This window comes from Schistocerca cancellata, chromosome 5 (genome assembly GCF_023864275.1).
Source record: "Schistocerca cancellata isolate TAMUIC-IGC-003103 chromosome 5, iqSchCanc2.1, whole genome shotgun sequence".
NCBI classification, from domain to species: domain Eukaryota; kingdom Metazoa; phylum Arthropoda; class Insecta; order Orthoptera; family Acrididae; genus Schistocerca; species Schistocerca cancellata.
Window position 1 is genome coordinate 246980902 of NC_064630.1, and position 22444 is coordinate 247003345.

General features: G+C 40.2%; 1 protein-coding gene across 5 annotated transcripts in view; it reads left to right on the plus strand.

The window, feature by feature from the left end:
- LOC126188995 (negative elongation factor D) overlaps positions 1-22444 on the plus strand; it is a 235693-nt gene that overhangs the window by 119177 nt on the left and 94072 nt on the right. For all 5 annotated transcript variants that reach the window (XM_049930797.1, XM_049930795.1, XM_049930796.1 and 2 more), the window contains 2 exons: positions 17409-17619; positions 17758-17898. In XM_049930797.1, the coding sequence (XP_049786754.1) occupies positions 17409-17619; positions 17758-17898 (352 nt within the window). The remainder of the gene's footprint in view (positions 1-17408; positions 17620-17757; positions 17899-22444) is intronic.

The window sequence follows — 22444 nt, forward strand, 5'->3', positions numbered from 1 at the left end:
CTTGGGCTCATGAACTAATTGTTTGAAATAATTTTCAGAGAATGCTTTTAGCACAAGTTTGGACGATGTATTATGCGTACCTTTGATTTAAACAAATATTTTCGCCAACATATCGATAGTAAATTGAAGTCACCACCAATTATAATTGTGTGAGTTGGGTATGTGGTTGAAATTAGACTCAAGGTTTCTTTGAACCTTTCAGCATTTATAACATCTGAATTGAGAGGTCGGTAAAAGGATCCAATTATTATTTCATACCGGGTGTCAGAAATTGACTCTGCCTACACTGACTCACAGGATCTATCTATTTCAATTTCGCGACAAGATAAACCACTTGTAGCGGCAACAAAAACGCCACAGCCAACTGTGTTTAGCCTATCCTTTCTAAACACCATTAGTTCTCTCGCAAAAATTTTGGTTCTTTGTTAGCACTTTGAGCTCTGGTACTTCCGCAACACAGCTACGATAATTTACAACTGCTGCACCAATGGTTCCTAGATCTACATTCTTTCTGTAACCGACCTCCACCATTTGAGACTGAAGCCCTTTTTGTGTTTCCCTGAGACCCTCTTAACGTTAAAAAAAAAACAACCACCCAGTCCACTCCATGCAGCCCCTGCTACCCGTGTAGCTGCCTCCTGCGTGTAATGAACTTATGACCTATTCAGTGGAACCTGAAACTCCACTGCCCAATGGTGCGAGTTGTGGAATCTGCAGCCTACACGGTCGCAAAACTGTCTGCGTTTTCGATTCAGACCCTTCGGTCAGCTCTGTACCAGAGGTCTGCCATCGATCCTGTCGACTATGCTGCAAATGGTGAACTCCGCTTTATCTTGCAGGCAAAACAAGCAGCTTTTACCACTTCTGATAGCCACCCAAAATCAGAGTATCTCTTCCAATCCTAAGCGACACACATATGATCCACCAGCTCCAGTTGGCTGCACCCTGTGCTCCTCATGGCATCTGGAAGGATCTGTTCCACATCTGGAATGATTCCAACAAGTATGCACATTGGTTTTCTCCCGCACCTTGGCAACCATGTTCCTAAGACTCCCCATAATGTGCCTAACATTGAGCTCCCATCTTGCAACAATCCCACCCTCTCTGACTGCTCGGATCTTGCAGGCTGAGAGGATTCCTCTGAAACAGAACAAATGACTCCATCTGGCTGTGGGATAGTGTCAGCTGCAGACAGCACCTGGAACTTGTTTGTCAAATTAATGGAAGAGGTCTTAAGTTCAGCCCTCTGGGAAGTCTTTCATAGCCTGCCATGCCCCAAGGCGATGTCCCACTCGACCACAGGTGAGGGAGGTGTCAGTCAGCGCGAGCAGTAACTGGGCTGGCCACTGTTGTGGACCGATCAACTGACTTATGTGTCGTGCTGGATGTTCATTTGGTCCCTATAGCTGGCACACAACAAATGATACCCATCCATTACAGCCTCAAGCTGTGTAACCGAAGCCAACACAGCCTGGAGTTGAGAGCATAGTGTCACCAACTTGACTCGCATCCACATGCAGCAACCTCAGTCCCTATCCGTACTAAAGATCGTGGAAAACTACACTACACAGACAAAAAGGACTATTGATATGCGCTGCGGAACTCTGCTGTAGACACTGATGAAAATGCCAGAACTGTGTCTAATAGTTTAGATTAACATACCAAATGAAAGTGCTGGCAGGTCGATAGACACACAAATATACACACAAAATTCAAGCTTTCGCAACAAACGGTTGCTTCACCAGGAAAGAGGGAAGGAGAGGGAAAGACGAAAGGATGTGGGTTTTAAGGGAGAGGGTAAGGAGTCATTCCAATCCCGGGAGCGGAAAGACTTACCTTAGGGGCAAAAAAGGACAGGTATACACTCGCACACACACCCATATCCAACCGCACATACACAGACACAAGCAGACATTTGTAAAGGCAAAGAGTTTCGGCAGAGATGTCAGTCGAGGCAGAAGTACAGAGGCAAAGATGATGTTGAAAGACAGCTGAGGTATGAGCGGCGGAAACTTGAAATTAGCGGAGGTTGGGGCCTGGCGGATAACGAGAAGAGAGGATATACTGAAGGGCAAGTTCCCATCTCCGGAGTTCTGACAGGTTGGTGTTAGTGGGAAGTATACAGATAACCCGGACGGTGTAACACTGTGCCAAGATGTGCTGGCCGTGCACCAAGGCATGTTTAGCCACAGGGTGATCCTCATTACCAACAAACACTGTCTGCCTGTGTCCATTCATGCGAATGGACAGTTTGTTGCTGGTCATTCCCACATAGAAAGCTTCACAGTGTAGGCAGGTCAGTTGGTAAATCACGTGGGTGCTTTCACACATGGCTCTGCCTTTGATTGTGTGCACCTTCCGGGTTACAGGACTGGAGTAGGTGGTGGTGGGAGGGTGCATGGGACAGGTTTTACACCGGGGGCGGTTACAAGGGTAGGAGCCAGAGGGTAGGGAAGGTGGTTTGGGGATTTCATAGGGATGAACTAAGAGGTTATGAAAGTTAGGTGGACGGCGGAAAGACACTCTTGGTGGAGTGGGGAGGATTTCATGAAGGATGGATCTCATTTCAGGGCAGGATTTGAGGAAGTCGTATCCCTGCTGGAGAGCCACATTCAGAGTCTGATCCAGTCCCGGAAAGTATCCTGTCACAAGTGGGGCACTTTTGTGGTTCTTCTGTGGGAGGTTCTGGGCTTGAGGGGATGAGGAAGTGGCTCTGGTTATTTGCATCTGTACCAGGTCGGGAGGGTAGTTGCGGGATGCAAAAGCTGTTTTCAGATTGTTGGTATAATGGTTCAGGGATTCCGGACTGGAGCAGATTCGTTTGCCACGAAGACGTAGGCTGTAGGGAAGGGACCGTTTGATGTGAAATGGGTGGCAGGTGTCATAATGGAGGTACTGTTGCTTGTTGGTGGGTTTGATGTGGACGGACGTGTGAGCTGGCCATTGGACAGATGGAGGTCAACGTCAAGGAAAGTGGCATGGGATTTGGAGTAGGACCAGGTGAATCTGATGGAACCAAAGGAGTTGAGGTTGGAGAGGAAATTCCGGAGTTCTTCTTCACTGTGAGTCCAGTGGGGGGGGGGGGGAGGCCTCTACTGGATTGAAGCACAGTGTCACAATGGCCTTCCCATTTCATTGAAGGCCAGGCAAGTGCTGAAGATGACCCAAAAAGTGGCTGTCTGGTATCTGCAACATAATGCACTTCTATATCATTATTAATAATATTTTGAATGGAGATCGTTGCAAAACAACCAAAGAAATTGCAAATAAGGTAAACATGTCTATCTCTTCGGTGTTCTGAATCATAACAGAAAATTTACAGAAAAGAAAATTGCTGCAAAATGGGTTTTCCTTCATCTGAGTGAAGAGCAAAGTGCATATTATAGCAAGAGGATCGCACAACAATTGCTTCAACTCTAGGAGGGAGTGGAAGGTCAGTTGTTAAAATGGATTGTTGCCATAGATGAAACATAGATTCATTATTTTGAGCCAGAATTGAACTTTGATTCCTCCCAGTACAAACATCCTGAGCCTCCTTGTTCAAAAAGATAAGACATTTCTGCAAAATGTTGTGGGGCCAAAAATTCACTGAAGAAGGTCTGATACTTTTATAGCTGGAGTGATCAATGTGCATGATTAAGCACAACGGCTTATTGCTGAACCAGTATGTAGAACATATAAAATTATGGATTGGAAATACTTCCCCATTCAGTCTAAAAATCTTTACTTGAGCCCACCGGTTTTGATTTTTTCCAAAACTAAAGAAAACACTCGGAGGGCAACTTTTTCAGACTATTGAGGAGGCTTATGATGCAGTGATCCTAGTAATCAGATAGATCAACAAAGATGGTATCATAATGGGAATAAAAGACCTGCTGAGTCACTGGACCACTGTTATTGAGAAGAATGAAGACCACAGACCAGCAAAGTCAGTTTATGGAATAAAATAAGAATTGAACCATAATTTCGTTGTCTGTGCTTGGATTTGGTGGTTGTGTGTCTTTATAAAAAAGCTCAAGGTTTTTGTTCATCTCTTCACTACAGCCCTTGGTGGGCCTTGGCCTCCTCAACAATCTTCCTCCATATCTCTCTTTTCTCAGCTTTTTCCTTCCATCCATGGATCCCCGTCTTGTCAAGGTCAGCCAGCACATCTGGCTTTTGGTCTGCCCTTTCTTCTGGTGGAATACAGTCCGGCATTCATTATTCGTTTGGGCATCCTGTCTTCCGTCATCCTCTCCACGTGACCTAACCAACGTATTCTTTGACATTTGATAAATTTCACTATCTTCTCCCTGTATAAGCCTCTGTATTTCATGGTTGTATCTCACTCTCCGACCTTCTGCCTCTCTCACAGGCCCATAGATTTTTTGTAAGATTTTTCTTTCAAATGCCCTTAGGCTGTTAAGGTCTGCTTCTGTCACTGACCACATTTCTGATCCATATGTGGTAACAGGTCGCACAAGGGAATAGTATACTCTCAAATTAATTGTTCTTGTAATTAGATTCTTTAGTATCTTTAGGATTGCATAATAGGCTTTGTTTCCTGCTTGTATCATTTCTTTAATACATTTTCTCATACTATTATCATTGGTCGGGAGGATACCTATATAATGGAAGCATCTAACAGCTTTGAAGCATTTATCAGAGATCTTCAGGTCTGTGGTGTTCTTCTAGCTTCAGAATTGGACATAACCATATATTTTGTCTTACTTTCATTTACAGTAAGCCCAATTCTTGTTCCTTTTGCTTCCATTTCTCCATTTATTTCTTTAAGCGATGTTACATCCCTTGCCACGATGGCAGTATCATCTGCATATGCGAATATCTGGCTGGATTTCATCATTATATGCAGTGCTAAGTTAAACAGGACTGCAGAGAGGCCATCACCTTGTTTCGCTCCATCCTCAAAGTCAAACTGCCTGGTCATTCAGTTATTCACTTTTACTTTTGTATTCAGTGGGGTTATGGCTCCATAGTTTTCACAATTGCACTTTTCTCCTGTCTTATATATTGGACATATTATTCCAGTATTCCACTCCTCCAGTGTGCTTTCATTTACCCATATGTTCTTTATTAGTTTAAATATTTCTCATTTTAGAGGTTGACCCCCCCCCCCCCCCCCCCCCCGATTTTATTAGTTCTGACATGATCCCATCTTCACTGGGCATACAGTTATTTTTTAGTTTATTTATCACTGTTTCCACTTGCAGCGATGTTGGGTTTTGTGCCTCATCCCTTTCAATTTCTCTGTGTTCCTGTTCCTGTGTACCTCTTGGTGCCTGATCTGAGTTTTTGTTGAGCATATCTTCAAAGTATTCTGCCCACCTCTACAATATTTCTTGTTCATCTCTTTCTGTTTTTGCATGCATTTGGTTTGGATTGAAAATTTTTTCTCATCTTTCCCACAGCGTGATAGAATTTCTTCGTTTCATTCTGTTCCTTTAATTCTTCTATCTCTTTAAACTTTGATTTCAGCCATTTCTTTTTCTTGCATATTCTTTGGGTGTTGGATCTTAATTCTTTGTACACCTCCACGTTTGTTCTTGTTTCTCTCTGTCTAATTCTCAGTCTTGCTGCATTTTTACGTTCAATTACTAGCCTGTATTCATCATCAAACCACTCATTCCGTACATTTCTTCTCACCCCAACTATGTCTTCTGCTGCCTCATTCAGCTCTTTCTGGATCTTAGTCCATCTCTCTTGGATTCCCATTGTTTCCTCGCTGGGAGTCAGTACATCTCTTAACTTTTGCTTGGTTCTTTCACAGCTTTTGGGTCATTCAGTTTTTCTGTGTCCCAGTTTGTATTTTTCTCCATTCCAGGTGTAGGTGTTACAGATAATTTCTCTCTCACTACAACTTTTACAGCATAGTGGTCTGAGTCACAGTTAGGACCTCTGCAGCTCCTCACATCGGTAATTGACATGGCATGTATTGCCTTTACTAACACATGGTCTATTTGATTGACTACTCCACTTATATTTGTTTTCCATGTTCTGAGATGTATTCTTTTTTGTGGGAAACATCTGCTCCTGATGATTAGATTATTTCTAGCAGCCAACTGACATAACATTTCTCCGTTCTTGTTACTTTCTTCATGTAATGTGTATCTCCCAAATACTCTTCCATATTCACTTCACCCAACCTGTGCATTAACATCTCCAATAAATAAGAACAGATAATACTTTTTTACGTCACTGCATGCCGTTTCTACATCTCTGTAAAACTTTTCCTTTGCTTCTTCTTCTGCTTCCTCTGTTGGTGCATATGCTGTTGTTATCGTTATATTTCTGTATTTCCCTTTCACTCTTAGTGTGCAAAGTCTTTCATTTATGGGTTCAAATTCCAAAACACTTTTACCACCTTTCATTGTTATTAAGAATCCCATTCCGGCTTGTTTGGTTCTTCTTTCTGGTCCACTATACAGCAGAGAATACTGGGGCATATCTATCTGTCCTTGTCCTTACCATTGTATTTCTTGTAGTGCTACAATGTACTTGAACTTCATGATCTCATCAGCTATTTCATTCATTTTTGCAGGTTTCAACATTGTTCATACATTCCATGTTACTATTCCCAAATCTTGTGTCCTTTTTCTTTGCCGAGGTCATGTTTTTTTGTCTCTCATCCATCATCTGAGGCTCTTGTTGAGGTTCTGTAATATGTCATTTTGACAGTTTGGGGTTATTGGCCCCACGCCCAACCCCCATCTTGGAGGACCTGGATTTCTTTAGGGTTTACTCCCCTAGGGAGGTTGGCTTCCCTATGCTTACAGAGCCCCCCTCCCTATGTTGCGGGGCACAATTTGTCTGGCTCCTCAGTCAAGACCAGTCCGGCTTGGGTGATCTTGCCAGTAGCTACACTACTGCTGGCATAGCTCTCGACTTTATCGAGGCATGCAAACCCTCCCGTCCGGCACTGAAGGTGCCTACGATAAGGCGATGTCCCCTGGGATGGTTGTTCATCTCTACCTGATACTGTTTGTTGCTGTACTGTTTCCTCATGAGAGAAACATCAGTGGACCCATCACTTGAAAGATGGTATGACACCAGGAAGATAGATCTTGTTTCACCCGAGTAATTGATATTGTTCCAAATATTAAGGAATTGCGTATTGGTATTGTCTTATCCGTTAATGATTTTGGTGACTTATGTCACAGTACCACTGTTCCCATGGAAGTTATACTGTGTGTTCAGAATGGGCCACTTTCACAAAAATGCCAGACTAGTCTCTGTGAGTCCAATGATTTTCCCATGTGGAATGTTTTGCGGTTGTGAAAGCATTGTCACTCCTGAAGTTATCTGGTCAATTGTTTCAATTCTTCATGCTTAACGAGCATTTGTAAAATTATAAGACAGAATTGCTGGCCAGTACTTACTTTCCTCCCCTCAGTGGCAAAATTTCAGTACTGCTGATATAAGTATAGAAAAGTGCAATCAGTATTCTACCTTTCTGAACTAACAGTTTCATCATCGGGGAGGGGAGAGAGGGATAGATTGTTAGAGAAGGTTAAAAATAAGTAGTGTTTCTTAGTTTTCTGTCTATGTCTGCCACATGTTGGTGAAAACTTGGACTGGGAAGAAGCATATTACTGAGCTGCTCAGACGAGCTGAGCTGTTCGTATAATTATTAGTCTATCAACAAATGAATTAACCTCTTAATATATTTTGCATATTTCCACTCAATAACGTCTTATGGAATAATTTTCTGGAATAACTCATCACTAGGGACAGGAAAATTTCATGAAAACAATAACACATAATTGTCGATTTATTGCGAAATAATGTGAAATCAGTGGTTTTTAGGAGATATCATGAAAATTGTTATTTTGTGGTATAAAAAATGTTAAAACTCTGAGGGTGGCAGGTACTGTCAGTTATTGAATGTTAAAATTGCATTTTATCTTTTAATCTCCTTGAAACTGATGATTGTGTGTAATTTTGAAAGAACAGTTTATTTTCTTTCCGAGTAACAAACTTCGATATGATGGTGAAAATAGCACTGAGTTTCGCAAAAGTAACACTAAATTTGGCATAAAAATATCAGTCACAATTTGGAAAGGAATAGTGATGCCTGTTCATCTACGTCTACATCTACACCTATACTATGTCGACCACCTTGAGGTGCATGGCAGATAGTACATCCCACTGTACCAGTTAGTAAGGTTTGTTCCCGTTCCTTTCATGTAAGGAGCATGGTAAAAATATTTTGAATGCATCCATGCATGCAGTAATTATTCTACTTATATCCTCATGATACCTGTGCGAGCAATACGTAGGGGATTGAAGTATATTTCTAGAATTGCCATTTAAAGATTTATCTGGAAACTTTGTTGATAAGACGTTTTTGAGAAAGTTTCCATGTATCTTCAAGGACTGCCACTTCTTTTCCTTCAATATCTCTCTGACACTCTCCCACAGATCAGACAAATCTGTGACCATTCTTGCTGCCCTTCTCTGTATATGTTCAGTATCCCCCATTAGTCCTGTTTGCCATGGGCCTCACACACTTGAGCAGTATTTTAGGACCAGTTGCACGAGTGATTTGAAAGCAATCTCCTTTGTGGACCGATTGTTCTTCCCCAGTATTTTACCAATAAGCCGAAGTCTACCATCTGCTTTACCCACAACTGAGCCCATATGTTCTTCCATATCATATCCTTCAGATGTGTTGCACCCAGGTATTTGTATGAGTTGACCAATTCCAACAGTGACTCATTGACAGTATTAGTCATAGGATACTGTGTTTTTTTGTTTTGTGAAGTGCAAAATTTTACATTTCTGAACATTTAGAGCAAGTTGCCAATTTCTGCACCATTTTGAAATCTTATCAAGATCTGTCTGCATATTTATGCAGTTTCTCTCAGATAGTGCTTCATTATGGATAACTGCATCATTTGCAGAAAGCCTGATTTTACTATTGATATATGCGAGGTCATTAATATACGACCTGAACAGCAAGGGTTCCAATACACTTTGGTGGGGCACAGCCAAAGTTGCTTCTACATCTGAAGATGACCCTCCATCAAAGATAACATTCTCTGTCTTCCCTACCAAGAAGTACTCAATCCAGGCACAAATTTCACTTGATACAGTGATAAGTGTTCTTGCTCTATATGAGGCTAGTAGTGTATGATATCTAACTATAGGGAAAAAATACTCTCATAAATAACTCCTTGTTTGTTATTTTTGGGCCTAGAAAGTGGATTTTTGAAAATTTGTCTGCTAAATTTTGGAGGTCATTTTGACTGGTTATTTTTGAATTTAGGGTATTTTGTGTAATAAAAACAATGTATAGGACACTTTTCTAAAAACAATCATGTCAGTTGCAATGTTGTAACTTAACCCAGTGCAGAGATATTCAAATTTTCGATAATGTCTCCAGACTGAAAAATTGTTGTGCGCCTAAAAATAAAAATGGCCGCCATCCACTAAAGGTGCAAGATAAATTATTTTAAAAAACTGTTTTGACTTATCAAACATAGGGCAATCACATATAAAAATATTAAAATATTTAAAAATGGTCAAGCAACAATCACTGGGCCACTTCATGTGGATTGACCCAGTACATCAAAGATCTTTCCAAAAATGCGTTTTTTATTTTCTTCTGGGATTCATTTTATAAAGAGCTGGTAAGTTCTACACTGCTGTATAAAGTGTTAACCATTCAAAGGATTGATAAGTTTTGCAGTTCCCAGGGAAACTATACTGTCACTTAACACAGAAAAAGTGTTTTCACCTGGGAAAAAGTATATTTTTAACCATGAAATCTGGGAAAATGCTGGGATTTTATTTTTTTATTTTATTTTATTTATTTTTCCTAGTCTGCCAGACACACTGTCAAACAGTGGAAATATGTTCAATCCAGGTCCAAAGTTTATGACAAATCACTTTTTGGATATAAAAACAAATGTATGATTTCTTAACTTAATCTTGTTGCAAAGCCACACCAATTCCCATTTCAGTAGCTATCAAAGACTTAAAAATTACATCATTGCATTACATAATTCTACAGTCACTCGTTTGCTTATCATGTAGGAAAATACTCAAATATTTCTGTGCTGTCATTTGTTAAAATCTCATTCCAGTAACTCGGACCTTTTGTGAGCCATGAGGGATACTATGAATATTTTATCCTCGCTTTCTGCAGGTACAGTCCCAAGGCCAGGCCTCCACAAACATATAGGCAGGTGATGCAGGTATCAAAAGAATCCACTGGAAATATGCGTGGCTCTTTGGGAACATCATTTTTTGTGTATGGCATCTCATGTTCAAAGGTGCGCCAGCTTTTGATTGCTGTAGGAGTGTTGCCAACAAACAAATTTCCATCCTCAGTCATGTGGCAACTCTTGAAGTGTTCTAGTAGTGTGTCATGGTGAAACCAAGGAAAGTGAAATTCAGTGCTGAATAGCGGAATGACTGGAGGTTTGAGAGCATCAAGGCTCGCAAGATGTTAGAATTCCAGACATTTTGCACAGTATGAAGCAGATCTTTTGCACTCGGCAACATATGAATGATGGCCGTAAACAGTCATGTGGAAGGAGCTAAACACTGCAGGGCAGTCATGTCTGTCAAGAAGACAGCAGACAATTTGTCTTTTTCGTCTGTCTCGGTAAACGAAGTGCTACAACTGTTAAGTGATGCATTGACCCCTAAAGGCTGCACATCATCTCACTGACCGTAATGGGATTTTATTTTCAATGACTGCTTGTTTTTTATCCAGCCATTTTAGTGATGTGTTAGGCAATTAAAAGGGTATTTCAGTAATGCTTTAAAAAGTAAGCAAGGAGAACAGGAAAGTCGGACGAGCTGGGAAACCTTGTCAACAGAGTGGTGTTCAAAGTTGACCGACAGACTTTGGCACTTTTGACATACTCTTGCGCAGCATGATGTAATCTATCCTTCTCTAATGTCAAGTTTTGGTGTTCATTAAGGAAACTTGCCACTGGTTTTTCAGTGAAGAGGGAGGATCACCAAGGTATGCCTAGCCGCCCTGCTTTCCTGATGTTTCTGTTCTTCTTACTTCCTCTTTAGACAGTGGGGTTGATTGCATTAATCCCTTCTTTGTTGCCAGACATAGCCATCTATTGACAACCGCTGTTCTTCCCGATAGTACATACTTGTCAGCTCACCTGATTTAGGCAGAAGACTCCCGATTTTCAGCTTTTCCTCCAGTCTCATGATCATTCCATTATTTCTCCCAATTTTTAGCTAATGATCATCACCTAAGACGGTTATTTTGAAAACCCGTTTCAGTTTTTGGCCAATTGTGGAAAATCCTTTGCTTATTAATCTTTTTAATCGATGTACTCCTTTGGAGTTTGGAGAAATCAGGAAGTTGAATGCAACATGTTATTGACTATACTTTTTCCTCTTTCCTGTGCGTTTTGTAGAATGTGCACTCATATTGCTCCGTTTTGTGCTCTGTTTGGACTTGGGTTTGTGGGCGGTCATTGTGTCGTTGCTACCAAGTTACTGGTTTTCCCACTAAATCTGGTGGTTTTGAATAGCCATCTAATAGCTAGATTTTTAAACATATTAGGGTGGTTTTACAGTAAAATTACTTTTAAAATTGACTTGATCTGTTCAACATATAAAAAATAGCACTATTTAATTTATTAACGTCTACTACCTTTTGAATTTATATCACCTAAACATTTATAATGCACGGTATTCTGTCTTTGTTCCTGTATTGTTATGCATTCTAATGTGAATAAATCTGCAGCTGCATCCATAGCGCTGGTGTTAATGTGATGTTTTTTACATCACTGGATATTGTTTTAGTGTTAAACATGGTTAAAGTAAAGACATAGTATGCCCAGAAATGTTGTGCTGAATGGCTACGTGGTAATAAATTTGCAAAATGATCCTAAAGAATTTTTTACGATGACACAAGAGCATCTTGCAAGATTGCTTTGTTAGCATTTTATGCAGGCACATAAGCCATAGTGGCTCAAAAAAATCACAAGACAGCTGCAACTCTGTAAACAAAAATATCTTTCAAAACTGTGGAAGAATCTTTAGAAGTGAATCAAGCTGAGGGTTCCCTTGCATTTTTTGCCATTGTGTGATCACATCATGTGGTCACTTACTTGAGTAAATTCAGATAAAGATGTTGCCAGGTGCATAGGAACAAAGTGTAGTGCAGTTATAAAACAGGATTCATAATATGTTTAGAAATACAGAAGTCCTTAATTTTTTGTCAACTTACATCTTTTCCTACCCTTGAGCCCTCAAAAATTTGTCAGGGGAAAATGCCTAAACTTGTCTCTAAATCAGGAAAAATCAGGGAATTTTTTACTTGGAGAAACTTGTGGCAACCATGAAGTCGTCTTGTGATGGCATGGGGGAACAGCAAAAAGATTAGCAGCTCTTGCTAGTCTACAGTGGCCCTTGGATAACCAAATATTGAATCCATATGATTTGGTAGTATTCCAGGTATAGAGTTTTGTTATGTACCAAAAGAAGAAACTGAAAAAATTCGGGCTGGTTAAGAAACAAGGTTTGCCAGGGGACATAGAACAAGAGAAAATTTTAAATTTCAGCCAGTTAATTGTAACCAGCTCAGACTAAGCAGGCTGTCCAATGATGCTAAGGCTATTGAAGCCGTTGAGTAAATTCCAGCAGTTTCAATTTCAAGTTTACAACCAGGATGGTATGATGCTTTTATGTATGCCAGTTTTTGATGATTTGGAAATGTGTGTGAAGTTTCACATGAACAACTAGATGTCCTCATCAGCTTTATGCATCTACATGGTTCTGCTTAATCCTTCAACTGGCTATCTGCTAAAGACACCTGCTGGATTCCTTAGCAACATGTTTTCATGACTTTACTAGCATCAACATCAACAACATCAGGAAGACAAAACAGTCCTTGACAAAATTGTAGAACTGTTTATCTAAAAGTGGAACTGGCCTTTTAGTACTTTTGTTTTGCAAATTTGCTGTGTTTTGTTTTATGCTTGTTTTTATGGCATGTGTTAAAGTAATGTTAGAAACTGATTTATGTATTCGAATAAAAAAGTAATTACCAGTAGTGTTATGATACTTAATGAGAAAAAAAAGTTTTCAATCTTCTCGAAGTACTAAAATAATAATTTTTGAAAGTATTGTTACTCACCAAAAAGCAAAATCCAGAAATTAAAGAAAATAGCTTTGAAAGCTTAAAGCATGCTCTTTCCAGCTGTGGTGGTGGTGGTGGTGGTGGTGGTGGTGGTGGTGGTGGTGGTGGTGGGGGGGGGGGGGAGGGGTGAAGCCATGATCAATACACAGACAGCCCCCCTCCCCCCAATAAAATTTTTACCAACTTTGCATATGTTTTCATCTAGGTGTATTGTATTGTAGTTATTGGTCCAGTAAATCTTACATGTACAGTACAGCACATCAGATATTGGACAGGTCAAAGTATATCTTACAATTAAAACACTTTATAAACTAGAAAATTATGTTCACAACATTTTACAGCACTTCATTTGATCTATATACAGCCATCATAGGTGGGAATAACCCTCTGAAGTTTTGGTGTGTTTGGTTTGTATGAAAAGTAGTAATGGTCGGTCAGACCTTGGCTCTCAGAATTATGTGATGTCTGTGTACAGAGTGATTATAATTATAATTAAAGTTAAACTTTCAAACCACTGTAGAAATAACACCACTGGTCAGAGTGACGTCAAATTACAACGTAATATTATCAGAGAAAGGGGAAAACATATGGCAGAAGAAAAATAAATATTTACAAAATGTAGCAATAGATGGCACTGTAATCATCATAATTCCATAGTGGTCGACTACAAATGACAAATGAATCATACAGTGATGCCTAAGATGTACGTTTGATGTTAAACAGACTCTACCCCTTAGTGTGTATGGGTGTACAGGTGTGATACAGTTTGTTACATAAGCCCATCCACCATGGCAAGGTCATATCACATTTGATGGGAAAAATCTGTTTTTAATTGTCCTGAGGCCAAAGACTGCATAAAAAGCATCAATCACATGGGCTTTTAATAGTCCTGGGGCCAAAAACTGCATAAAAAGCATAAATAACATAGGTTTTTAATTGTCCTGAGGCCAAAAACTGCTTAAAAAACTATCAGTAAAAATCATATCGGATTATTAATTTCCATGTGACTGGCGTAAAACATGTTCAATATGCTGTCCACAGTTTTCTGCTACAAGTTGAAATTGAAATACAGCATGTTCCACAACTGATCGAAGTGTTTCTGGGCTCACATTCACAATGTGTTGTGCAGTGTGTGCCTTCGATGCTGCTAAGTTTGCAGTCGGAAGACTGAACACAACATCTTTCAGATAGCCCCACAGCCAGAAGTCGCACAGATTATCAGGTGATCAGGATAGCCAGGTTGTAGCGCAATGGCGGCTGATAATTCTAGCATCCAAAATGGCAGCTTCAGTAGCTGCTTAACTGAATTTGCAATGTTTGGGAGGTGTGCCACCTTGCATAGAAATGATCTCATCCACACTGTTGGAGAGCTGGAATGATGTGGTTGCGCAAATGACACAGCGCTTACCGTATTTACTCGAATCTAAGCCGCACTCGAATCTAAGCCGCACCTGAAAAATGAGACTCGAAATAAAGGAAAAAAAAAATTCCCAAATCTAAGCCGCACCTGAAATTTGAGACTCGAAATTCAAGGGGAGAGAAAAGTTTTAGGCCGCACCTCCAAATCGAAACAAAGTTGGTCCATCGTAATATGAGACACAATTTAGGTCGAATGAATGACGATACAGCTACAGTAGTTTGGTTCGAGTCGAAAGCTTAGCAGTTAAGCTTTACCAGGTAGCCATTGCTATGCGTCAGGCGCTCCGTCCGTATTTATACGGATACCCTTCCTTTTTCACGTGCTTCGTCTGGTTTGAATCGATTGCTTATTTTCCTTTGATCTGATAAGTGCCTTTTCTATGTTATAGGTGTTTACGTCAGTCACTCGAAGCTGAAAATGCATTACTATACTGTGTGATGCATTGTTTGTCGCATTCTGATAGTGCGTGTTTACGGCCTGTCGCTGCTCGCGGCATGGCTTGCTTTTGTGCGCGCTACCGCCGCCTACAATTTAAAAAAGAGGGAATCGTCTCATTAGCGAAACAATGGCAAGAGACTGCTATTTGTTGTTACTTACACTGCTGCTTTCTTTGATAATGATCAACAAGAACCAAATAATAGACTGCGTATGATAGAACATGTTCTGAATGAGAGTTTGGCGAAAATTTTTCTCCGTTTGAAAATCTTTGCGGCCGCTTCTTTAGTACATCAAATTCTGCACAGAAATTAGTCATCTTAGATTTAAAAATCTAGTCAGTTGCCGTGCTTCATTTCTGACTGTATCACTATTAGGCACAAGAGTAATACGAATATAAACATGACACGATACGTATATTCTTCCGCGTTTGCTGTTGTCTCACTCTAGTTTCGTAGTTTATTTGGCAGACAGGATTTAAATGAGATAGAAGCAAACACGAAAGAAAACATGGCAAAATGTTTATATTCGTATTATTCTTATGGTGAAGAGAATACTGCATGTGATTCACATTTCATCAGGTTCCTATTAGCAACCATCTCTTCTCACAGGTAGGAAAAAATTCAGAACGTAGAGTTGGCCATATTGAAAAAATCCCAGTATTACCAGTCGGATTTTCGTAGTACATTGAAATTCGAAGATGAACAATACGGAATTTGCATTTACTTCGTTGGATTATGTATGAAAAAGCAGTGGTCGAAACTTGGGCAGAGAAAAAAAAGCTTGTCTTCCAATTTTATTTTTTTTTTAATTTTTTTTTCTGACGCAGAGGTTTTGGCGCCAGTATTTGTCTTTGTGCCTACAAAGGATGCCTGTGTAGCGCTACATGTATTCGACGGCAGAAGTTAGTTGTGGCGGCACCTATCAACATTTTTCAGAACTTCCGCTTGCTTTGCACTCGATTCTAAGCCGCAGGCGGTTTTTTGGATTACAAAAACCGGAAAAAAGTGCGGCTTAGATTCGAGTAAATACGGTACCTGTGACGGTACAGGTAACATGACCGGAAGCACCTGTCTCCTCGAAAAAATATGGCCCTAAGATAAACGATGCCATAACTTGCACCACACAGTGACCTTTTCAGGATGAGGTGGTACTAGTTGATTTGCGTGTGGATTTTCAATTGCCCATAATCGACAATTCTGTGTATTGACATATCTTGTCAGGTGGAAGTGGGCTTCATCTATGCACAAAATCTTCCACGGCCGATCATTGTCCACTTACATACAAGCAAGAAATTCTAAAGTGAAGGTCTCTCTTGTGGGCAGGTCAACAGGCAGCAACTCGTGCACATGGGTAATTTTGAATGGATAGCAAAGAAGGATGTTTTGTAGGGTTTTACGCACCATACTCACAGGTATGTCTAATGTTTGGGAAATTCTCCATGCACTACACGTTTGCACACCACCACTCGTCTCCTCCTGCATTGCCGTAGCCACTGCTTTCACTGGTGTCGAATCAAATTGTTTCCTCCCTCTACCTGGTTGCTCACCAAAAGAATCCATCTTTTTGAATTTACAAATCATTTTCTCCAGACCCACGGCAGACATCAAACCAATGCCTTTTTTCAACCCCTTCAGTGTCCGGAACTTCTGCAGAGCGACGTTTGCAGTTATCATTCTGGTAATACAGCTTTACAAGCGGAGTGTGATCCTGCATTGAGACAGTCATGGCTCGCGTCACAGATGCTGAAGGAGGTAAAGCCGTGTACCCGACTTGTATATACCAACTTCAGTGGGTCATCTGTGTGACATGTATTTTTATTTACATATTCTGACACATACAGCGCTATCTATTGATCAATTTTCACACTATTTTTCTTCTGCCATACGTTTTCCCCCTTCTCCGATAATATTCCGTTGCAACTTGATGTCATTCTGACCAGTGGTGTTATTTCTACAGCATTTTGAAAGTTTAACTTTAAATATAATGATCCAGTATATTAAAGCAAATGGGAAAATGTTTGCTAGAACTTTCAAAAAAGCCTAACAAACATGGCACATTTGTACCTTCATATGTGATCTGAAGTTGAGTAGCCTTTATTTAAAAAGCCCGTAAAAATTCTACCGGTGAAGGTACTGATCTGAAATTTGGTATAAACCAACAAAGATCATATAGAACCTTCACACCAATTTCATTAGATTTGGAGATAAGTAATAAATGTTGCTGAAGAAATGACCAAGAAAAATGTTTTGATATTGTGTTCAAATCTTTCTGATTCACACAAATCACAATAAATCTTATACATTTATTCTTTTCTTTGGTTCTTGCTGGCAGTCAAACAGATAATTGGATGACATATTTTTTGTTTTACCAGTCACTTGTTCTGTTTTATTTTAAAATTCTTGACTTGGAATTTTTTGTGATATGTTTCAGGTTTCCAGTTGTATCTGTAGGTGTTGTGAGGTGGGTAGAAAGTACCGTTACAGAGTCATCATATTTCAAGCTCTGTGTTGAACACACTCCCATTCATCTGGCACTGCTGGATGAAGTTGTCACCTGCCACATGCTCCTTCACCCAATGGTTCTCTCACTCCTTGTGAGATTGTTTGAATCAAAGCAGGATGAACTGGAAATTCTTGTGCAGGTAAGAGCAGAAGACTGTACAATACCCAGATTTTGATGTACAGTTAGTGTTAGTTTTATGTAAAGGTTTTTATTTCCTATGTCCATGTTGCTGTTATTACAATTTGTCATTAATTTATCCCCAAAATGTTTTACACAGTTGGAAATGAGGAAGATGTTGCTCGATCGTATGGTGAATCTGCTCAGTAGAGGCTGCGTTGTACCTGTTGTCAAATACATCAAGCAGTGCTGGCAGAAGGGCGACACTGACATCTCGCTGATACGGTACTTTGTTACAGAGGTATGTTGCCTTTCATGCTGTTTGCTAGTTTCAGAGTAGTCTGAGGTGAGCAAAAGATTTTTCATGACAGCATACACTGATGGTCATTAAAACTGCAAGACCATGAAAATGGCATGCAATAGAAGTCAGGTTGGCGCAAAGTGCACTTGCATGCTTGGATGTGCACAACCTCACAAAGTAGATATAGTAGGAATAACAACATGTACATCGTGTAACTCAGGAAAGATAATGAAAAGGGTGTCTCCCTCAGAAATCAGATTTGATTGTGAGAAGATAATGTTATGCTTCTTACAAGTAGGAGAAATGTCTTAACAACCTGTGTCAGAATTTGACCGGAGTAGGATTGTTTCCTTTGGTCAGGATCCCACATCATGCGAATATGGAATCGACTTGTTTAGGCGGGTCGAGCTTGATGCCGTACAGGATCTCAGCAGTCCCACACAAATAGCACTCAGGGTTTTACAGCCACATCACATACGTTAAGTCAGGAAATGGGGTTGTTTCCAGCAAGACAAAATATCCATACACAGAGATGCCAACTATTATGAATCACTCATTATAATTACGGATTTCCTCTAATAATCACGACTTTACCTATGACATGGCCAAAATTACGATATTTTTATTTCTTTCTTTCCTTTTCTTTTCTTTTCTTTTTCTTTCTTTCTTTCTTTCTTCTTCTTCTTTTCTTTTTTTTTTTTTTTTTTTTTTTTTTTTTAAATAGCGTAATCACATTCAGTGCTCAAAAGAATGCACAAGAGAAAATCATTCTTTACTATTTGAATTTTCATCAATATTTCTTTTAACATTTTTCGTAAACTGTTCGTATACTCCTTTTCTGCCCCTTGTCGAATTTTGATTATTACACCAAATACCATATATGGTATGTGACTTCACTTATCGTAACATATAATCAGGTATGAAGTGGTATATCTCGCACAGTTGTTCTCTTTGATAGTCACACGATGACACTTCCTGGCGAGCTCCCACGCAGGTCGGTTTGCATTGTCATCATCTATGATCCCAGCACCTGGCATGATGATGATATGATACCAGCACCTCTGATTCACGTAGTTGTAATTTGGATAGTGGCCATTACATTTCTGATGTATTTGTTACATCCAGTGTTTCTGCATTATCTTAAAGGTGTCTGTGACATCATTCAACAAAGTAGTGCCAGATCACGTTGCCACCTGTGCTGTCCTGCCGTGCCTCAATACAGAAGATTTTCAACTTTCACCCTGGACAGCATGATCTCCAGATCTCTCAGCTATTGAAAATGTGGTCTTGCTTTGCCAAGAAACTGACACACTACAGCATACCAATCACTGTGATTGATGATCTGTGGCATGGACTTGGAGCAGCAGGGAACAATGTTCCTGTTATTTGTCATCCAAGCTCAGTGTGACTTGATATTTGGCTGTGTTACAGCCCTGTTATCAAGTAATAACAACAAACTAATAAATGAATTATCAGTTTAATATTTTATTGTTCAAGCAATAGCATCAACGATATTATTTTTAATTGTATTGATTCAGATAAAATATCCAGTAGAAGCTCATGTTGCCTCAGTACTCAGCTGGGTTTATAGATACCCATTGTTGGTGTCAGAGGTGACAGCCCTGCTAAATTTTTCACGCTGCATACTCACATAATGCATGCAAATTTAATTATGTATTCTTCCTGCTGTACTGTAAACACACAATAAGGGAAATTTTGTTATTTGCTATCCTTCCAAGTGTTGCAATTTTAATGGCCGGCACTGTATGTACCAACGATTCTTGGTATTAAATTTGTATAAAATTGTGACCTTTGATGTCATCATGTGTTGCACTCAGCTCTCCTTGACTGCAGCTGGAATGAATTCTCTGGTGTTGTGTTACTTTTCTGTACGATACACTGGCTACCTCTTCCTTCTAGCAGTCAGCCACCCTTTCACAACCCTCCCTCTCGCTTCCCATGTTCGTTCTCACATCTCCCTCTCCATCTGACACAACCCTTCACCCCAGGTGAAGTGCAGTACTGGCACAAAGTAATGCAGCCTTACAGGTGTGTGTGTGTGTGTGTGTGTGTGTGTGTGTGTGTGTGTGTGTGTGTGTGTCAACTATTCATTGAGTTTTTGTCTTTACTCTTTCAATTACTTAGAACCATCGAAAAGGTATTGTGGCCACAGAGTTAAAAGCTAAACTTTCAGAACAAAAAATATGTGTTGTACACAATAGGCTTCTAGGGATAGGCAAGTGAATCTCGAGTTCGCAGTGTTAGTGCTAGATGGTGGCAGGATGGCCCCCACCCTCTCCCCCTCCCCCACCCCGGAGGCAGAATTGGTGTACCACCTCTGTCTGAATCTAGTGTTATCCCCATGTGAAAGTTTGAGAACATTTTCAAATTGTTTGTGAATTGCATAACTGAAGTGGAACATCTGTACAAGCCCGCCCAGTTTTCACCTATTTGGATGTGGAAAACTGACTAAAAACTGCAGCCAGACTGGCAGGCATACTAGACCTCTTGTTTATGTCCCAGGCAGATTCAGTGTGGGGAAGGTGCTTCTCCCCAGATCCCAGAGGTTGTGTTTCATAGTCCTCTATCTTAATCAGCTTAAAATGCTAATTAAGTTTTGTTTGCCAGAACAAATATTTCGGCCATTGTTTAATATACTGAAGAGGCTGAGGACGTTCAGTGAGTACTTTGCTTTGAGAAGCATATATTAAACATATGTCTTACAATATTTAAAAGGGAGTGGACTATGTTTGAGGCTCATGTCTTACAATATTTAAAAGGGAGTGGACTATGTTTGAGGCTCATGTAATTAAGAATGAATAGCGTGTAACTAGCAAAATGAGAGTCAAGGAACAGAAGCTCAGAACACACCACAAGCACACAAGGCAGAGAGAGAGTGACTCAGTCAAATGTTCACTCTTGTTGCACGCTGGCACTGTTTGGTCATGATTAGTTTTCCAGGGAGACTGGACAGTAGAGAGGGTTAGGGAATCTGGACCCATGACAAGGACAGCCTGGACTCTTTCCTCCAGAAACTCAGCCTTTTATGCCATATCTACTTCTCAACTCGCTGACTAAATTTGTCATTCCCTTCGGACAAGTGAGGTGCAATACTGTCCCTTACACTTTGTCCAGTTAGAGGCATGTCTTACGTGATCAACAGTAGGGCCAGTCAGCTCTACACCTACATGCTGGCTGTCAATACTATCGAACATTTGTCCAGCTCATCTTCGTTGGAAGGTGGCTCCTTACAAACTTTGCCAACAAGTTTCTGAAAATGAATCATTCCCTCTTCATTAAGATTTACTCGCACTGCCTAAGAAATACCCAAATTCAGAAGACTCCTCAGAGTCCAAATGCTTTCAACTTGTTTAACAAGGATACTGAATGGAAACTTGACATGCTGGCTAAGAAAACCTGGAACCATAAATTTACTGACAACCCAGCTGTTAAATTTCTAGGCTTTCATCATCCTAAGGAGGAGTGGGTACAGCATAATACATCACAGATTGGAGAAGATGGAGATTTTGCAGTGGCAGTACATGTGGCTATTTGATAGTCGGGCAATGAGCCACATTGTAAATGATAGCTCTTATAGATGTTTCCCTGATGGTATCAAGAGCCCATACGAAGCATCTGACGAGGCACTTCAGTGGATTGAGTTTTTCGATATTTGTGCTTAATCTAACTTGCAAACTTGCAAATGTGGATGTTTTGGTTAAATAAGTATACTGTAACAGTTTTGTTATTTTAATTGATGCATGCAGTAATAATAATAATAATAATAATAATAAAAAAGGGCAGCATCCAGTGTTGGTATCTCAAACAACTAGTCTTAGTTCTGTAGATACGAATATTGACCCATCAACTGTGGCTAACCACAAACTCGACCATTCAGTTACTAAATACGTTAGGTAAATTATCAGTACTTAGTTGATTGCCTTTTGTTATGCTCTGGAAGTAGGAAGGAACATCCTTCCCATCTCTCCCAAAATGGCGTCTTTAGCCCACCCAATCTATGAAGGCTCCCAGTTAATGTTTATGCCATACCTACTTCTGAATCATTACCACATGGATCTGACCCCCATGGAACACCTAAGTGCAAGACCTGTCCTTCACACACCCACACAACACATCCTTTTTCAGCCCTGTCACAAGCACATACTACCATGTTCAGCTGCATATTCATCTGATAAAGCAGTCACATAATGGACCAGCTCTGCTGTAGCTTCTACATAGTCTCTTATATGAGCTTGACCACAAACCAGCTGTCTACCCAAATGATTAGCCCCTACCAAACTGATGCTGAGGGCAAGTTGGAGGGCATGGTACTGAGCACATCATGCTTAATTTCAATGGTTTCTTCACAACCTGTACACTATGAATCTTCCTGCCATCTTTTTCTGTTACCCGTTTCTCAGCATTACGCAGGTGTGAATTAATCCTTACAACAAATCCTTCAATCAGGCAACCCACGTAGCCCCTGTTCTGCACCCCACCTCAATCAATCTGCATTCATACATTCCTTTACAAACAATCTCCCTCT